The sequence below is a fragment of the Grus americana genome, chromosome 3 (assembly GCF_028858705.1).
Source record: "Grus americana isolate bGruAme1 chromosome 3, bGruAme1.mat, whole genome shotgun sequence".
NCBI lineage: Eukaryota > Metazoa > Chordata > Aves > Gruiformes > Gruidae > Grus > Grus americana.
Window position 1 is genome coordinate 40,016,827 of NC_072854.1, and position 19,397 is coordinate 40,036,223.

The 19,397-nt window shown below is 39.2% G+C and overlaps 1 protein-coding gene across 1 annotated transcript; it reads left to right on the top strand.

Annotated features, from left to right (window-relative positions):
* Positions 1 to 252: 252 nt before the first annotated feature.
* Positions 253 to 17,932, top strand: CFAP206 (cilia and flagella associated protein 206). The gene is made up of 13 exons (XM_054820604.1): positions 253 to 372; positions 610 to 718; positions 2,397 to 2,480; positions 2,806 to 2,896; positions 3,973 to 4,161; positions 4,428 to 4,586; positions 5,432 to 5,640; positions 6,469 to 6,588; positions 8,994 to 9,192; positions 9,907 to 10,044; positions 12,456 to 12,649; positions 13,690 to 13,833; positions 17,401 to 17,932. Exons 2-13 carry the CDS (start codon positions 611 to 613, stop codon positions 17,629 to 17,631), a joined length of 1,866 nt encoding a protein of 621 aa, XP_054676579.1. The 5' UTR covers positions 253 to 372; position 610; the 3' UTR covers positions 17,632 to 17,932.
* The last annotated feature ends 1,465 nt before the right edge of the window (positions 17,933 to 19,397 follow it).

Sequence of the window (19,397 nt, forward strand, 5' to 3'; positions counted from 1 at the left end):
CATGGTTTGTATGCACATAGAGGTGTTTATGTACTACACATATACATATATTCCTATGCCCCTATACACATATGTTTTGTATACAGGCAGGTATGTATGTACATACGTTTCGCACGCAATGCACATATATATTCTGTATAAACATGTATTTCTTTACGTGTATCTCTGTTGTATGCAAGCGCACGTTGTGCTGCGCAGATCGGTACCTACAGGCGTACACACACACGTCCATACGGGCACCTACACCGCTCCCCCCGGCGGCAGCGGCCGAGGCCGGGCCGCGCCGCGTCCCTATGGCAACGGCCAGCGGCTGGCGCCCGGCTGCGGGCCGCTCTCGCCGTTTGGCGCCGGCCGGGCCGGGGGGGGAAGCAGGTGAGAGCGGGACGTTTTGGGGGCGACCGAGACGGTGGGAGCCCTACGGGGTCGGGAGGTGGGTGCCTCGACAAGCGGCGGCGGCGCGGGAGCGGAGGGGCCGAGAGGCTGGCGGGCGTCCCCCGGCCGGCGGTATGGGGGCGAGGGGGACCCGCAGCCGGTTGAGGAGAAACGTTGAAAAACGCACCCGAAATGTTAAAAAAAACGTTAATCCCGTTAACGTGTGTGTTTGTGCAGTATGTCTTGTGAGCAGCCCGCAAGTGTCATCAAGAAAATCATTCGTGAAATTGGACAAGAATGTGCTGCTCAGGGACAAACCGTTTCTGAAACCTTGGTGGCGTTCATGGTAAGCACAAATTAAATGTTTAGGGTGGGGGTTTTAATTATTATTTCATCTGGGTGTTTTTCTAATTGCGTTCAAATTCCATCCAAAAAATATGAAGATAAATACTTATTGATAGCATATAGCTCAGAAGTTTCAAACCTGGGTGCCCGCAGCTTGGCAGTTCAAACCGGTTTTAAGGCGTTCGTGAGGTGGGGGCTTAATTTTACATACAATGAATAGTTCCCCAAAGTCGCTGGCTAACGCTGCTCGGACTGAATGATGTGAAGTGAGGACATAAATCATTCCTTTGGTCTTAAAAGTCGACAAACTTGAAATGGCAGCTCCACGGCAGCCTGCCCAGGCTGGGATGGCCACAGCCCAGGCTCTCAGGGGTAACTTGAACTTGGAAATATCCCAGGTTTGAGAGCCTGCTTTGGGAAGTTTTAAAGGGGCGTTCAGTGATATTCAGTATAGGGTCCTAAAAAAACCTGGAAAAGTCTTTCATTCCTCTGAATTGCTATTTATGTCAGTATAAGGCCCTGAAAAGGCCGCAGGTACTGAGTCCTGGGAACTCTTTGAACTCCAAATGAGATTTCTCCATTAGTTTTTCTTCTGCAGGCATTAAACCATTTTTTTCTTTCTAAAGTGAAAATGAGAAGTGTTCCTGAGTTTTAATAACATTTCTTCCCACTCTTTCATAAATGAAGAAAAAGGCATGACACATAGGAGAATGTTTATTGCAGCAGCTATATTTATTCTTTGACACTTACTTCTTCCCTCTATTGTGATGGATTCTTTTGTTTGTTTCTCCACTTAGGCAGGGCCTATATATAAATGGGCTGAATATTTGAAGGAGTGGTCTTGGATCCCACTTAAACTAAAAATGAAATTGAATCCATCTCAGTGTTGCCCTTGGTAAACAGCTATAAGTACCCTAAAAAACATTATACACTTTGGCATCTTCTGTTAACAGACACAGCACGGCTGCAAAATATAGTCTGAATGCATCTGCAAATCTGTCTCTGCAGAAAGATGGAGCTAGGTTCTTTCTTCATTGATGGTACAAGAACAGAATCAGCTCTTGATAAACCTGTATATGAATGTAAATGGTTCACAGCAGTACTGTCACTCTGCCATTTTTTTCCCCTAAAGGTGACACTGTGGCTTTTAAAAATACATTGGGCTCAAAAGCAGTATTAATCAATTAAGCATGAAAATTTTCATGGATAAAAAGCTTTTGCATGTGGCTGGCAAGATACCCAGCATGCATACCAGTTGCAAACATGCATATATTTCCCTGTATGCAGAAGACTATGAATTTTTTATCCAAATGGTAAAAATTTATACTGATGGATACAACACCAACCGAGAAGTCTATAAACAACCATGATGGATTTTTATAAAATTTTACTTAGAAAAATATTTTTCCAGGAAACTTTTAAAGGACCCGTATATAAATATTTCTGTACAAAGTCTGCATCACAAATAGATTTTTTTTTCACTTATGTCTGAGAACTGAGATTGAAACTGGCAGTATGTGTGAAATGGAGTAACTTTGTTTCATTATCGAAGATTGAATGGAAAAAAAGAATAGTAAAGAAATATTGACTGCATCTGAGATTTTTCAGAAAATAAAAGTTTAGTTGCAAAGGGTATATGTTGAGATATAAATTAATAGCTTTCTTTTGGCAATCTCTAGGTGAAAGCTGTTGTTTTAGATCCAAGATATGACTTTAATGTGGATCAAATCCTTGCAGAAAAAGATGTGCAAAATCTTATCCAGGTAATTCTGACTGACTAAGTCAGTACTTAGCTAAGACTCTAGCATTATTTGCTGTTTGTTCCTGTAACTGAAATGCCATTTTATTTTTACATGAACACTTTCAAATTTTTAATGCTACTTTGTTCTCACGGTTCTGTAGCTAATGACTGGATTATGTGTTCCCTCATGTTAATAAATGCCTTATACTTCATAGTGTTTATAGTATGTTGAGAGAATGGTAGGGAGGGAGCTCTACTGCTTCTGTGAAACCTATAGCATTGTCAGTCTCAGTTCAGATGTTTCCCCTGCGATGAGAAAGACCTCACTTCTCTGTCTCTCTTCTTAGATCTGTGTTACCAGGCTCCTTGACACAACAAACCCATCCCTGAGCACAATTAAGATGCAAGTTTACTTTGATATGAACTATGCAAACCGAGGTAATTTCAATATAAATAAATGTTTTCATAGAAGAAGTTGATTCTGAGTTTAGGTTTTAATATCTCTCCCTGTAGGGCTAATAATGATTCCTGTTAAATGACTGCTGGCAGTAAAGCAAAATAAAAATCCTTGGAGAAATGTACTCTATAGGAGCATGGTGTTTCAGTATGGATATAGTAGGGAAAAAATGTACATTAGATTTGGGAGTACACTCTGAGAGTTTTACTGAATGTAATGTTTTAGCTCACTTGAGAACAATTATGCTTTCGGGTGCAGTGGCCAGCTGCCTTCAGCAAGAAAAACTTGCACTGTACCTGTGTATCTGAAAGAGAACCAGTACCCAGGACTGCACTCACATATCTGAAAGAGAACCTGATGTTTTATCAACATCCCTAATTGAGATGAGCAGTCTTGAACAATCAGTTACAGTTTTAACCAAGTATGTTTTGGTCTCATCAGTGGTAACTTCGTATGGTCTGAGAAGGGAATGTGGAAGAAAAATGAGATGGGGAGAATGTCTCTGCTGTAACTGTAACTTCAGATCTCAATGGGACAGTGAGGGCTGGCTGGGACACAGAAGACACAGAACTAGACAAAAAAACCCCAAAACATTCTGTGTAGGAAGGTCATGAAAATGTTTTCTTGTTAGCATGGATTAAAACCAAAAATTAGCTCCAAAGTCTTCTGGACTAAGTAAGATCGCCAAGTCCAGTAAGATTCTGAGATCCTGAGTAGTGTTCAGATTTGGGCATGTAACTTCAGGTGTGTATGAAATATGTGTGTGTGTGTTGGGTCCTACTGCAGTCAGAAGAGTCCAGAGAGCCAGGGCCTTGCTGCTTAATTTGGCCTGAATAGTTCTCTGGACTCTACTGACTGATGTTAATCATGCTAATTATGTTAATGTTTAACTCCACTGTTGTTAAGTATAACGGTATGGTACCTTGAACATCTCTTCCACATATCTGTTTCAGAAACCTTAAGGTTATGCTTTGACTTTGGAAATGAATTGCACCCTCTATAAAACTCAATTTCCAAATAATTTAGATAGCACTTTCTAACAATCCTTCTTTCCTAGCTGAATTACTCAGCCAACAGCACCGTGTTCTGGAGGAAAGGCTGGCTCCTGTGGTCAGAGATATCACAGATAGTCGTCCTCGTGTGCAAGAAGAAATGGAGAATGTGTATCAAAAGATCATTAGCTACATGCTGCTAAGCTCTGGTCTGGGATCCCCAACAGATATTGAGGTTGTCAGGGAGGCAACAGGTCAGTAAACTCCCAGCTATGAAATTGGGCTTTTCTTATTGAAAAATAAAATTTCACTTTCTCTTTGCTGATCTTTAGATACAGATGTGGTAAACTGTGATGAATGCTTACTACCCAAACTGACACTGCTCAGCCTTGCAGTCTAAATTTGCCATGGATTTCCTACTTTTTGCAGTTGTTCAGGAGAGGGTATTTTTGCTTGTTTAATGATTTTATTTTCTGTTCCCTCATACTGAGGGTTTTCTCACCCTTTGTAATGCTTCTAGCTGCCCTGCAGAGTGTATTCTCCCAGACAGAGATGATTAGTTTTGTCTCACTCAGTAAGAAGAGCAAAGAGCAACAGCTGAAAAATCTTTCCATGCTAGTCACAGGAATTCGGTTGTACAACAAGGAATTCAAGAAAGGAGGAAGCAGCATTGATGACTGTAAGTAGACAACTGCATTTGGGCTGTGTATTCCCATTTAATTCTTCCTGGCCTTCTTCACTGGCGTGGCTCCAATAATATCCCATCTCTCTAGATGAACGTGTAGGCTGCTACATTTTAGCAAAGAGGGAGCCCTGTGTGGTTGATGTGGAAGGATTATACATATTAACTTCACGCACTAATTTACCTCATGATAACTTTTCCCTGATCCCTTCCCATTGAGTGAATTAAATATGTAATGTTTGCCTTTAAAAGGACTTAATTAAAATCTTGAAAGGACACTGTCAATCCAATTACAATTTTCTGTTGCATATGTGTAATGAGATGTGATAAAAGTTGCTGGGGCATTATCTGTATTCTGATAATTTAGAGTAACCTCTTCAGATTCTTAACATGTTCTGAAAAACCTTTTGCATTTTGAATTCTCATCAGTGGAGATGTTTTTGTGAACTGTAGCTCTGTGTGGAGACTTCTTTGTCAGAAAGGTCTGCAGCCCAGTTTTAGAGGAAACTGAGAACTGAAAATTGTGCTGGTTGTCTAAAGTCTCTCAGGAAACCCATGTCAGTAGTATCAACTGAACTGCATCTACTATAAAGCAAGTTTTCTCACAGTCCTTGGCCTGACTGATATTTCCACACCTGTAATTCTGACTGTTTGGAACCCCTTGACTAGTAAGATACAGTGATCGAATCTAGTATGCAAGCATTTGGAAATGCATGAAGATAAGGACAAAATTTAGAAATTTTATTGGAAGTCTACTTTGCTCAAGTACTGCATTGTAATTTTTTGCTAATGACTTAAATAATTCTTTTTATACTTATCTCATATTTATTCTATATAAACAGTGCCAGCCATTCTGAATGAAGCCATTCCATCAGCTACACGGACTGTTGATGAAGGTCTTAATACTTGCCATACGCTAGCCCACCAGTACACAGCTCTGTTGGAATCCATGCAGGAAGACCAACACAGATATGCACAGCTTAGTTCTTTTAAATTAAAAGAAGCACTGTTCAGTGTGAGACAATATGAGGCCTTCCTTTGCATCCTACTGGTGAGATACCATCATGTTATATCCTGTGGGGTTTTACTGCAGATGGAATGTATTCAAGTTACCTATTTTTACAGGACAGAAACTTAAGACAAATGATTCAGAAGTAAATGAAATAAAATTTATCTCAGTATATGAGAACCTACATCATCTGTCATGCTGAACTTTGTACCTAACTTGCTGGGTTTGGCTACTGTCAGGTAAAACACAAAATTAATTGTTTGCTGCAGTGTGACTGTGCTTCCATTTCATTTCTAGAGGTTTTCTTTTTTGGTTTAATTTCATTAACAAAGGACTAAAAAAGTAGGACTTTTTTCTTGTTTACATATTAATAGTCACTCTGCCCCAAAAGGCATGAGAGAAAAAAATCTCCTTGTTCAATCCAACCCATAAATCACCTCAATTTTAGTGTGCAAACATCCCCAACACATACGGAGTTATGAGAAGTCTTTGAAGAATACAATTTAAATTCTTGAAACTTTTGTTTATGAAGACCTTCTCATTTGTCTTTTGAGAAACTGCAGGATTTTACTAGTTCTTCCTGTATATCATAAAGCTTGGAAAAATATGTGTCTCAATTTTTTTTCAGTTCTTATTATAAAAATGTAGAGGTTTTCTATGAAAATTACTAGTATATGCTTGAGAGAAGCACCTGGCTTTATACCTGAACACTTAAGGAAAAATGTATTTTGTGGAAAGTTAGGGTGCATTTCGTTCCTTAAAACAGTTGTCTGAAAATAGTTGAATGAAGAGATCTAAGTAAATACTTACTACTAAATACTTGATTTTTTGACTATCATACTTCTTACCTGAAGTAAGTTCTGTTTCCAGTCTGATGCAATTACAAGTGCTCAAGAAGTTGAAAGGACGAATGTGCAGTTTGCAGCAACAATGGAGCAGTTGAAAAACACAGTGCAGAATAAGGTTTCCATAGATACCAAAGAAGTTTTTGTAAGTATTATGAATGGAAAACCTATTTCTTCTTAATTATAAAAAATTACTAAAGTATTACAAAATACTTTACCAGTGTAGTTTTGCATAGTTTGTGTTAAGAAAAAGGCTACGTTATTTTCTATTACAACAGCATCTGTGATTTTTGAAGGGGCAACTAAACTAAAAGAGTTGCTTTCAAGATAAGAGAAAAGCAAAATACAAAGAGGGGAAGAAAGAATTAAATGGTATTTTACTGTAAGTGTCTTGAGTCATTTGTCAGTATTTGTAGATTTACAGTGATATTTTTCTGGTTTGTGTAAATATTCTGGTCCTTGCAGAAATAGTAAGAACATGATGACAGATAACAGCACATCAGAGTGTGATTCTCTTAAAGTCCTTTCAGATAGCAATTCCTGTAATTACAGTATGACTCCTTGATACCATTTTTCTAAAGAAATCAGGTTTCTGTGATGGAGGTCTCAGCTCTTTCCCCCTCCCAATAGTTTCTGAACCTCTTGGCCAGTTTCAGTCAAATTTGTCAAGAGTCCGGAAATCTCAAAAAATGTCATTTTCTGCAAGTTGTGTGAAAAACAAGGAACTAGAGAGATGCAATTAGAGCCCTCCTAAGATCAGGTCTGAAATGGGAATGCCACAATTCCCTGGTGGTTTGTGTGCTGTCTGGCCCGTGAGCAGCCACGTACCTCTGCATGATCAATGTTCTGTACTGTTTCACCCTTAGTTGGGAGCTACAGGACACAGGAGGGAGGTGTTGGAGGAAGAGGGAATGAGTGATGTGAACTGCAGGTATTGTGAAGGAGGGTGCTTGATGACCCTGTAAAAACCTGGGATTATTATGATGACATGGTATAAAGGAAATGGGAGAGAAATATGTCAGAAACCAGCTTCATTTAATTTTCTTTTATGGAAGAGCTCATTATTGTGTGTGATATGTCTATCATTTTAATTCCTTGTAGTTAGCTGTTGAACTAGCATGCAGTTCATACATATGTTTTAGGTTATATTTCATCCTTCTAAACAAATAATTAGAAAGCAAAATAAAGTCTACTGTGGAGGAGGGAGGAAGGAAGATCATGCCCCCCCCATCTACTCAGAGCATTTTTTACACTTCCCATAAGGGCCTCTGAGCTGGAAACTTATGAAAACGGCACTTTAACTGGGGTGCATCTCAGATGTGATCTGACGCTTCAGTTTATGTGTGCTTGTGATTTTATAAGCCAGATGTTCTCATTTGGACAACATCTTCCCCTCTCATCCAGCCACTCAGAGCAGGTTTTTTTTCTCTTCTTCTGTATCTTTGTGAGTTTTAAGTGACTAATACACATTACCCTTTTCCCTAGAAGCTGTCTGCTCTTGTCTGCTTCCTTCCTAGATTTTCTTCTCTTCACGTTGGTTAGTCGTGTTTTCTTCTCTGCTGAAGTCAGAATATGTAGCGTCTTTTGATTTCAGGTCTTTTGCAGGTAGAGATTTCTCTATTAACACACCATTTAAATAGTTCTTTTCTTCAGCTAGTTGCTGAGAAGCTGGATCCTCTACAAATGTAGAGAAGCTGGGCATTCTGCCTTTTAAAACACGTAGCATAAGGCCTATACTTGTAGTAAACATTTGTTTTAGAAAACAGTAGATTTCATTAATATTCTTTGTTTATTCTAGTAAAAATTTTGATCTTCCTGCCCTTCCTTTAGTTTCTTCCATTTTTGTAACCATAACATTTCCACAGCGTTAGTGATGCTGATGAATTCCAGAGCTGACTCTGTTGACTGTTCTTATAATAATGTTGTTAACATGCCAAAAATATAATGTTGTTAGTGTGCATTTCAGATTTGTTGAATCTCTTCCTGTAAATGCTCTGTGTGCTTAGATGTAACAGGGCACATTTTGTGTCACTGTCATTGAAATCAGCATTTATACTCAAAGCTCGTAGGCTTCTTCTGTATGTATGTACATATCTGTATGTCAGCATCACTGCTGGGAATGGCAGCTTCCAGTTTTGTCCTGAACCCCGTACAGCTCTGAAGAGGCTTGCACCCCATTAATTTGGCATGCATGATGGCCGGGGGGGGCTGTGGTACCAAGTCACTCTGGAAGCAGGGCAGATTAAATAAGAAAACTTGATAGTTTGTACATATAGGTGTGGGTTTACTTCATTTGGTAGTTAACCACGTGCATTTCTTCTGGTCCTTCTTATACCTGTACACCTTATTTTCAGTTATAAAACCGTATTTGGCATACATGATGGGAGCTCCTCTTGCAATGCCCAGGAGTTCCCCTGGAATTTTTGGATGCTGATTGCCTTGGAGATCAGCCCCGCTTTGTTCATAGCAGGGATTGTTGTACACATCACTTGGGTTACGCTGCAGACATAAAACAAATCTGAATTTCAGATAATTTTCTTTATTTTCTAGCCTCTCTTTGTTGCACTTTCTAACCTTTGGACCAGCTTTCAGGATGAGATGCTACTGGTAAGCTTCCTCACAAATATGACTAACGATCTGCAACAGTTCTCGGAAATCCAATCACAGCTTTTTCCTGAGGAAGTGCTAACATCTCTTCTGGAAGGAGTGATTGTGAAAAGTGATGAGGAAAGGATAAGAGAAACCATAGGTACTGAAAGTTATGACTTTTTCATTTTCCTTCATTTTCCCAAAATTTTCGTGGTTTGAATTTTCTTTACAGAAGGTGCTACACATTGGTTTTTTTAATAATCAGAATTTGCACAGTAAGTTAAAATGAGTCTTGTAGTGTGTGGATTTGTTTTTCATGTAGTGTAGTTTGGGCTTTATTTTTATATATAAAATTAAAATATAGCTACTAGATACAAAAATACCTTATAAAAATGGCAGAATGATCAGAGAAGAATATTTCTACTTTTTTTTTTTAAATTTCTTAAGTTTGTTTATGTCTTTTTATACCTTTCAGAACTTCTGAAATGGAGGGTGGGGATAAAAAAGCTAATTTAACGGGGCTTTGGTTACCAGAAGTATTTGTTTGTAAGATGGTATCCCTAGCAACCAAGTTATACTCCAGGGGATTTGTAATGCATGAGTGGGTAAAAACAAAATAGAAGAATAAGATAGTACCTTCCTGTTGTTGTCCTCTGTTTCTAAAGAAAACTAATGCTACTAAAGAAGGCTCCTGCAGGACTGGTTTTTTAGTAGAATTTCTCTTACGGCAGGACTAAAGTTTGGCTTTTGGGATCTTGGCACTGCAGGTCATCCTGTGAAGACCAGAGTAATCCAGTCATCCTGTAACATTATTATATTTTAAACATCTGAAGTTTTGTTACTGAAATCCTCCCTTTGTTAAACCTTTTCTTAGGAACCAGGGTGAATGCTTCTGATTTCAAGAACCAAGAATGGCTTTTTCCAGAGACTACTGATAATTTTGATCAGTTGCTAATCCAGTACCATGGTTTCTGTGCATATGCAATTGGTGTAAAAGGCCTCACCCTCCCAGGTATGCTTTGCAGTTAGGTCTTCTCCATACTCTATATGTACACAAGTACTAGAGAAAATGTAAAGACATGTTCTGAGTGCATCCTCTTATATCAAACCCCTTGTCCTGGTTTTCGACTGGGATAGAGTTAATTTTCACAAGAAGCTGGGAGGGAACAAAGCTGGGACAGCTGACACAAACTAGCCAAAGGGATATTTGATACCGTGATGTCATGCTGAGTATATAAAGGGGGCTGGCTAGGGAGGAGGAGTTGATGCTCCAGGATGGGCTGGACATTGGGTTCCGGGTGGTGAGCAAATTGCCTTGTGTATCACCCACTTTGTACATTCTGTTATAAGTACTGTTGTTGTTGTTATTTTCCTCTCCCTTTGCTGTCCCAGTAAACTGTCCTTATCCCAACCCATGAGTTTTACCCTTTTCCTCCGATTCTTCTCCCCATCCCACCAAGGGGGGAGGAATGAGCAGGTGGCTGTGTGGTGCTTAGCTGCCAGCTGGGGCTAAACCACGACACCCCTGTTAAAGTATTTTTCTTTTAAAAATACATAAATAAACTGCCCTAAATAGAAGGTAGGATGGCTTCAAGAGAAAGTAGGCACGAGCAAGCAGAGGCAGAAACAAGATGGAATGGATAAATGTTTCGTCCTACTATATGTACGTCTGTATAACCTACACTGCAGCTGAATGCAGGTTTATTTACTGTTGTTAATGTGTTTTAATACAGGCGTAGGAAAATGGTCATCCCTTGAATTTTGTGTGTTGCAAAGACACCCATTCATGCCTACATCATATGTATTTTTAAATAGTCATTATAAAGTACTAAAAATCTTCTCTGAAAAGAATGCAAAAGTGCACTTAAGTCAACTAATCGTAGGAAATTTTTTGGTCTCTTCTAGGATCATTTGTCTTGAAAGCAAGCCTTATTTCAGCTACCCCATCACTTCATGTTTCCTGTCTCCCTATCTTTTATAGAGCCTATCCATATAGAATTTTTTTTAAACCTACAGGATGTTGGGAGGAAAATATTGCCATTACTTGGCAGTATTAAAAAATAGAGTTTTTAGCAGCAGTGTAAATTACCAGCACTTATTTAGTATTGCATACGAGAGTAACTGTCCTGGGTTAGACTGAAGGTCTCTCTAGTCCTGTATCTGATTTCTGGATGTGGGCAGTCATGAACACTCGAAGATTATGAGAAATCAAGTAGGAGTGATCCTTCCTTAATTATATCCGTCCCTGTTCTAGCAGTTAGTGGCTATGAGATTTCCTCAGATAAATGTTGAGTCTGTAACCTTCTGTTGAATAATCCTTGATAGAGGTTTTTCATTTATCTAATTGCTTTTTAAATCCATTTAGAGTTTGCCATGGAATATTCTTATTGTCAAAAGTCTCACAATTATAATTATATATACTGTGAAAAGGTACCTCTTTTTGAGATGGTTTTAAGCTCTGGATTGATAATTTCATCAAAGACCTGATAGCCTTTCTATTAGGAAAATTAGCAAATAGTAATTTTATATTGCACACAATTCATGGTTTTATAACCCCGTATCATATTATTTCTTTTCATTTGCTTCTTTTTAATGCTGAAGAGGCCTCTTTCTTTACCCTCTCCTTCTGTGAAAGGTATTCCAAGCCTCTGATCACTCTCAACTCCCTTCATTTTACTTTTTCTTACTCTGTTGTGTTGGAACAAAATATAGTATTACAAATTTAGCATATAGGTTGTTATAATGTTGGTTTTCTTCTCCCCCTCTGTTTGCATCCTAATAATTCCTGACATTCTTTTGCTTTTTTGACTGCCACTGAGTAGTGCCAGTTGGTATTTTCAAGGCACTGTCTATGATGATTCTAGGTCTTTCCTGGGCAATGACAGCTGAAGCAGAGCCTGCCACTGTCCTTGAGCTCAGTTTGTGTTTTTCTATATAAGTTATTTGGCCTTTATTGACATTTAATTTTCTCTGATAATTTATTATCCAGCTTCTCAGCTGCTTCATCTGTTTCTTCAGTTAATATCAGTGTTACCCTTTTTGGTATAAATGGACTGTTGATCTGCGATCAAATATTTGCCGGAGATTTTAGGGGAAACATTTGTGGGTATGGGCTGTTTTCTTATGCCTTTCCTTTAGGTGTTTTATCTGTTGTTTTTCTGACTGACATGCACTAAGGCATGCTGGATGTGAACTGATCAAAAGCAGTTGTACTGACCTAACGAAATAGACTTTTCTGTATTTAAACCAGCTTACTTTCAGGGATTTATTCTGATTTCACAAAAAAAGAAAGTGAAACTGACTTGAGGGAAACACAGAATCTTGATTACAAATGTCTTTTTTATTGGATATCATACTGTTCACTGTTTTATTTTGTGGGGTTTGTTTTGGGTTTGGGTTTTTTTGGTTTTTTTTTTTTTTTAGGAAATCCTGCTATTGGAATTTTGAAGCACAAGGAGAGATTTTATGTTTTCAGTTCCAAAGAAGCAGCATACATCTTTGCTCAAGATCCAGATAAGTTCATTCAACTGAATGTAGAAAAAGCAAAAGAACACGCAGAGCTAATTCAACTGCTCGAGCTTCATCATCAGTTTGAATACCTTGCTCCGTATGCACAGGTACACATTGCCCATGGCTCTTGCTGAACAGGTGTTGAGTCGCTGGTTGATCTGTCCTTTCTAGAACATAAAGAGAACAGATGATACCCATCTTTAGGAAAGAAGTATAATCATCTGCCTATCATATAGAATGTCTGGAGTTCCATCTTTTCCAGGCTTTCAGGTTGTTGATAAGAAACATTTTCCCTTAATGTTGTTCTCACATTTTCATAGGAGAATATGTAGAGCCAAAGGATTGTGGCAGCGATAAAAGCTGTTCGTCCTTAGCCTAGAAAGATCCTGTCTCTGATGTTTCTCTTCCTCATTTGTGCAAAAGTAGCTTAAAGGGACAGTAAATATATGCAACAGAAGATAAGCCAGATAGATACCTTATTAACTGGAGCTTTAGCTTAGCAGTTCATCAGTATGTGCTGGATGAAGGTGTAGTGATATCTGGGGACAGGAATTATGGAATACATTACAAAATGAAAGGGGACTCATTAATAATGAATGTGACAGTGCTACTAGGTGAAATCCAAAGACTTGATTTGCATTCTTTGTGATCCATTGTGAATTCTAGGTCCCTAGCAATGGAAAGAATGTAGTCTTGAACTGGCCCTTGGTGAGAAAGATATAGTTTATATCCTGGCTCTGGCAGAGATGTAAGCACTTTTCCTAATTATGATTTGTGATTTTTAGTCCATTCATAAAGACAAACTGAAGTGCCTGCATCATAAAATACTGGTGCTGGTGGGACCCTTTGTACCAAAATCCAATGATTAAGCACTCACTTGGGATGTGGGAGTCTGAAATTCAGCTGTGGCCTCTGCCTAAAGGGTTTTGTGTCAGAAATTAAATCCATCAAATACTTAATGGTTTCTTCTTTTTAGCAGAGGTGGGGAGAACAAAAATATTGTTGAATGTAAAAATCATTATCCACTTGTGGTTTGCAGGTTTCTACTTGCTTTTAAAAAGTAGCGTATCCATATGCTATTCTTCTTAGATGTCTGCATTCTTCTCATTAATGCCTTGCTTGGTTTTGTGTTTTGTTTTTCATCCAGGCCAGAAATGCAGACAAATGTTTGATGAAACCAACGACAAAATGTGACAGTAGTACTCAAACTGATACTCATATCTTGCCTCCAACTATTGTGACATCCTACGAATGGAATGAATGGGAACTGAGAAGAAAAGCTATAAAACTGGTTTGTATTGTTACTACCCGATGTCATGGTTTAACCCCAGCTGGCAGCTCAGCCCCACACAACCGCTCACTCATCCCCCCGGTGGGATGGAGGAGAGAATTGGAAGGGTAAAAGTGAGAAAACTCATGTGTTGAGATAAAAACAGTTTAATAGGTAAAGCAAAAGCCACGCACACAAGCAAAGCAAAGCAAGGAATTCATTCACCACTTCCCATGGGCAGGCAGGGGTTCAGCCATCCCCAGGAAAGCAGGGCTCCATCATGCATAATGGTTACTTGGGAAGATAAATGCCATCACCCCAAACATGCCCCTCTTCCTACTTCTTCTCCCAGCTTTATATGTTGAGTATGATGTCATATGGTATGGAATATCCCTTTGGTCAGTCGGGGTCAGCTGTCCCTGCTGTGTCCCCTCTTACCTTCTTGTGCACCCCCAGCCTCCTTGCTGGTGGGGTGGCGTGAGAAGCAGAAAAGGCCTTGGCTCTGTGTAAGCGCTGCTCAGCAATGACAAAAACATCCCTGTGTTATTAACACTGTTTTTAGCACAAATCCAAACCACAGCCCTGTACCAGCTACTATGAAGAAAATTAACTCTATCCCAGCCAAACCCAGCACATTCTCCACCCCTCATTCCATACCATTTACATCATGCTCAGGTCTCACACTATCCCATACAACCTCATTAACCACCACCTCCCTTCCCATCCTTTGATAGAATACACAGGTGCCATTCCCTTAGCCTATGGACCACCCCTGTGCAATAGCTGTAAAACGTCCACCAAGTTCCTTCAGCCCGTGACTTTGGGCTCCATCTGCCATGGTGGTCACTCAGGACAGGAGAGGTGGTGTGTTGTGTGGAGTTAGTTACTGTGCCCCAAAGCCCACTGAGGTCAGGTCACTGCTGCACTTGCACTGCTGCTTGTAAGGCTTGTTCCTCCTCTACACTCAAATAAATTTAACAGGTTGAAGATACTGCTATATAGTTTCTTTATAAAAAAAAAAAGGTTGCAGAAAGGTTTGGGTGGTTTGGGTCGGGCAAAACTTCATTGCAAGTTGGGCAATTTAGATTAATATTCATCACCATCAAGAGGAGGAAAACTGTAGTAACTGGCAGACAGAATGGTTAGGAATACCTTTGGATGTGTTTGACTCTGCAAAAGCTTTCTTTGAGCTAACTAATCCATCCTTGAAAGGTATCAAAGCATGAGGCCTTTTTTCTTCTTTTTTCTTCTTTTTTTTGCATAATGAAATACTTTTCATTTTATCCTGATTTTTCATGTTTGCTAAAAACAATTCTGCTTTTTGTGAAAATAAAACACAATAATAAAAAAAATCCCTCTTTCGTGTAGGGCCAGAAAGGTAAGAAACACAGATAGGTTTTCTGTTGTATATATTAGCCAGAGGAAATGTTTGTTATACTATCATGATGATTTTCTGATGGACAGGAAATCACAGTCTGTGCACACAAGGTTGGCCACCTACATAAAAGCTTTTAAACTAAAAGTTTATATTTTAAAAACTTCTTTCTATGGTTTGCCAGCACATGCAGTTGTCAAGGTATAGTGCCTGATTTTCACAATTCAATCAAAATGAACTTGTGAGTACAGGGAATATTGCAGTTACCAATATCAACTGGACACAGAATACTGCAAATATTATGCAAATACCAAACTTTTGGACTGAAAAGTCTTACCAGTGTTAACTGGCTTATAAAGGATTCTAAGTAATAGTTGTTACTGAGGTACATAAAGAAGCCAATTAGGTTTACAAGAGACCTAGCTAAAAGCCGCCTTTGCTTCTGTAATGGACATAAATAAATGTAAGATGTGGTCAGTGGTTTATCTTTAGCATAAGCAAACGTGGATGTTTTCCAATAACTGAGCATGAAGACCATTCACAAGCAAATCCATAGCTTGTTAGTTTGAAATATTTAGATAGAGTACTTTAAAGTACTAAGAGTGTTTTAGCCTCAGCTGTCCATATGGGAGATCCCAGATGCAGGCAGAAGTGTTTTGTCTACAGTGACTACGCTGGGTTTGTAACACGGAGGTGATACAGCGTTTAGAATCAAAGTGCTGAAATAATGGAAATAGCTTACCAATGGATCTGTGAATTTGGTACTTTAGGGGAGCATTGAACATGTTTGCAGGTTCTGTTAGAGGATGAGCTCAGATGCTTTGTTGTTGGGTTTTTTTCCCTGTTGTTGATACTTAGCCAGAAAACTTGTAGTGATATGAAGTGTTAAAAGTATGACTTTGTTAGAACACCTATTTGATGTTAGATATAAAAATTTCAGCTCACATCTGTTTCTCTGTGCAAGCGTAGTTCCTTACAATAGCATACATTCAGTTTTCAACAGCAATAAACTTAACAGAGAAATAGTATCTCATGCCTGCTCTTGTTTCAATTGTCGTTAAAACCCTCAGGAAAAAAAAGACTAAAATATTGTCTTTCTTGCCATGATGTCTACTCTGTAATTTCCATATTTTCTGTATTTTCCTTGATGTCACAGTGCAGAAGATTCAGTTGTAGATTAAGATACCAAGATGTGTCTACATTTAGGTCCTTCAACTTCCACTCCAGTTCAGGGAGACCTAGCTACTGCAGTCTGGAGAGTATTTTGACTCACCCTGATACGAACACAGAATTTGGCCAACCTAATTGCTCTCCAGCTTCCACTGACTCCAGTCTCCGCTGACTGGACTGGATGCCAGGGAGTTTCTCACTTACATGTGGGGTTCTGGATCCCACCACATGAGACTGGATTTTGTATATTTTGATGACAACATGATGTCATATGATTTATGGTGTTTTACATCATTGCTGACATAGAAGGCTCACTGGAATAAGGAACATTTTGTTGTTTCAAGTGCTGACTTAGTAATATTAACACCTTGTGAGAAGTGGCTTTGTTGTTGTATCTACAGCAGTTTCTGTCATTAACCAGAGCTTTAATCACAAATTGCCCTAACTTTTGCCCCTTGCTGAGGGGTTAATGAGCAACATCTCGAATGAAGGCATTTTTTCCCTTTTATCTGATACTTTGTGACACCAGTGCCCAAGCTTTGTCACATTTGGTGGAAACGAGACAAAGACGTGATCCTGTAGTTGGGTTATCCACGATATTCAGGATCCTCGGATTTGTTTTAGGTTGCAGATGCCTAAAGAGATTTATCCAAGCCTGCCATCACATTCAGTGTGCTTTCAGACTGATTGAAATTAGTTTGAAGCACTGGAAGAGCTTACCATGAAAACAACATTTTATTCTAACAAAACAAAGGCTTCAGTATTTAACAAAATTTGAAGCACAGTGACCAAAGGAAAATACAAAAGCAGTACGAGGCTGACTTAAAATTGTGGGGGCTACATACGGTGCTGTTCATGCAGCCTGTTAGTTCAGGAGTTATCACATCACCGTTGCAACCATGCATTGACAGTACGGTGACGTGGGCCGTGTTCCAGGTCTGTGAAGCCTATAGATCTAAAATACACAAACGCATCTATGTATACACCAGTGCTAAAATGTTGAAACAAAATTTTGCTTAATCTGATTCTTTTTGTGTCTTTAGGCCAATTTGCGCCGTAAATTAACTCGTGCCATGCAGACTGATCTCAGCCATATGAGAAGAGAGAACTCCACCCAAGTGTACTTGCCAAAAGATGTTAGCACCCAGACTAAGCGAGACAACTCAAGCAATGTACCCAGACCACAGATTTACTTGGAAGGTCTCCGAGGAGGATCATCTACTACTACTCATATGGTCAAAGTAGACTTAACAAGAGCAGTAGATGAAACCTAAGTGAAAATGAGAAACCTAAAGATATATATTGAATGTATATATAAAAATCCCTATCTGAATTAAGGTACAAAAGATTTTACTGTGTCTGTTGATTCCAGGAGCAATTGATTTATTTCATTTATGTTATCTGTTGGGCCTGCCGACTGATGTTAAGTGACAGAAATGATAAGCCCAAAGCACCCAGATTTTAAACAGCAATTTAGAATCAGGATGTTCTCAAAGACTTTAACTTAAACTCACATTTAAATGTGTAGCGTGTGTTCTGGGATTTTCCTGAGATTTTAATAAAGTCATTGCTTGCTGAAACATTGTTGTTGAGAGCCATGTTTTTGGTACATGAAAAGTATAATGTAAGACAAACAGCTCTTAGAGGATATGGGGCCGGTGCTGCAGCTCCTACGGAGGCATGATTCCCATAGGTGTGAAATAGAACTGATCCCAAGAGAGTCACCCGACTGTCACAGCTCTGCCGTTAGAGCAGAACCGTCAAGAAGGTAACACCAGCAAAATGATATCAGTCTGGGGCCTGTCTGTTTGTGCTGCTGTAACCCAAGTGTCTTTGTGGGGTAACAGGCATCACAAGCATAGGCCAAGGCAGGGAGGTGGAGAAGAGGGAACTCATCTGAATGGCTCTGGCAGCCTTTTAGGTCTCCAGTAATTTCTGTATTCATTGGCTAAACGGCATGCTGGAAACCATGGGAACTTGCCTTTTTGAAAGCTCTGTTTCACTTGCATTTGAAAAGCTAAAGCATACTTTGTTTGAAAAGCCACAGCATACTTTTTAGCTTTATTTCATTGTGGCAGGGAAATACGTGCCAGGTCTGATCAATGCAACCACCACTAGTATTCCTGGTTGTGAAAACCTGAATCACTTGAGCTTTAAGATGAAACATCTTCTCAAATGGAAGCAGGGGGTACTTTAGAACAGAGATACTTTTCACAACAACAAAGAGCTCCACAAGTTATTATCTGCAAAACGTGCAGGTGTGCAATTGTGATTGCATAGGCTGTGCTCAGGTTTCTGTATCGCTTTTTTGGTCAGGTGTAGTGTGGTGCAGCGTGGTTTCCTGGGTCATTGTTACACAAGTTTGTGACAACGAAGCTTGAAGATTCAAGCTGCTGGGTGATTTTTTTCTGTGGCATTGTGCAGGGTAGCATTCTCTTTTTGTTTAACTGTCTTCAAGGTATCTGGCTTCACTTTTTAAAGGTATACAGATAGGACAAATCCACAAGGCATTATAACAAAAAGGAGCAGGCGGGGAGCACAGAAAGAACTTAGCTAAATGGTGATTTAGCTGGGTGATTTTCTCTTTTGTGAAAATAAACTAATCAGGAGCAGCCAGATGTCCTGCTCCTCCATTAAATTATGAGCTGGCACGAATTTTTAGATTTATTAATAAAAATACGAATGCTATTACCAGCTGCAGCTTTTTCGGAGAAGAAGACACTGTTACTGCTTTATGAAATACTTTTTGTTGCTGTGATCTCTATATTTGAACCTTTTATGCTAAAGCTCTTACTTTGAACTGGCAAACTAATATTTCAAGAATCCATAAATACCTTTATTTAAGAGAAAACTGATGAGTGAAACGCCCTTTTATCCTACTTAATCTGTTCTTTTCCATTGGAGAAGGAACTGTGGTATTGTAAAATACTGGGGAATACAATTGTAACCTACATCTCAGTTTTGGCACGGCAGAAACATGTCAGCACCTAAGAGCTTACTCCTGGCAATGAGAAATACACATGTGAGATTCCTGAGCATT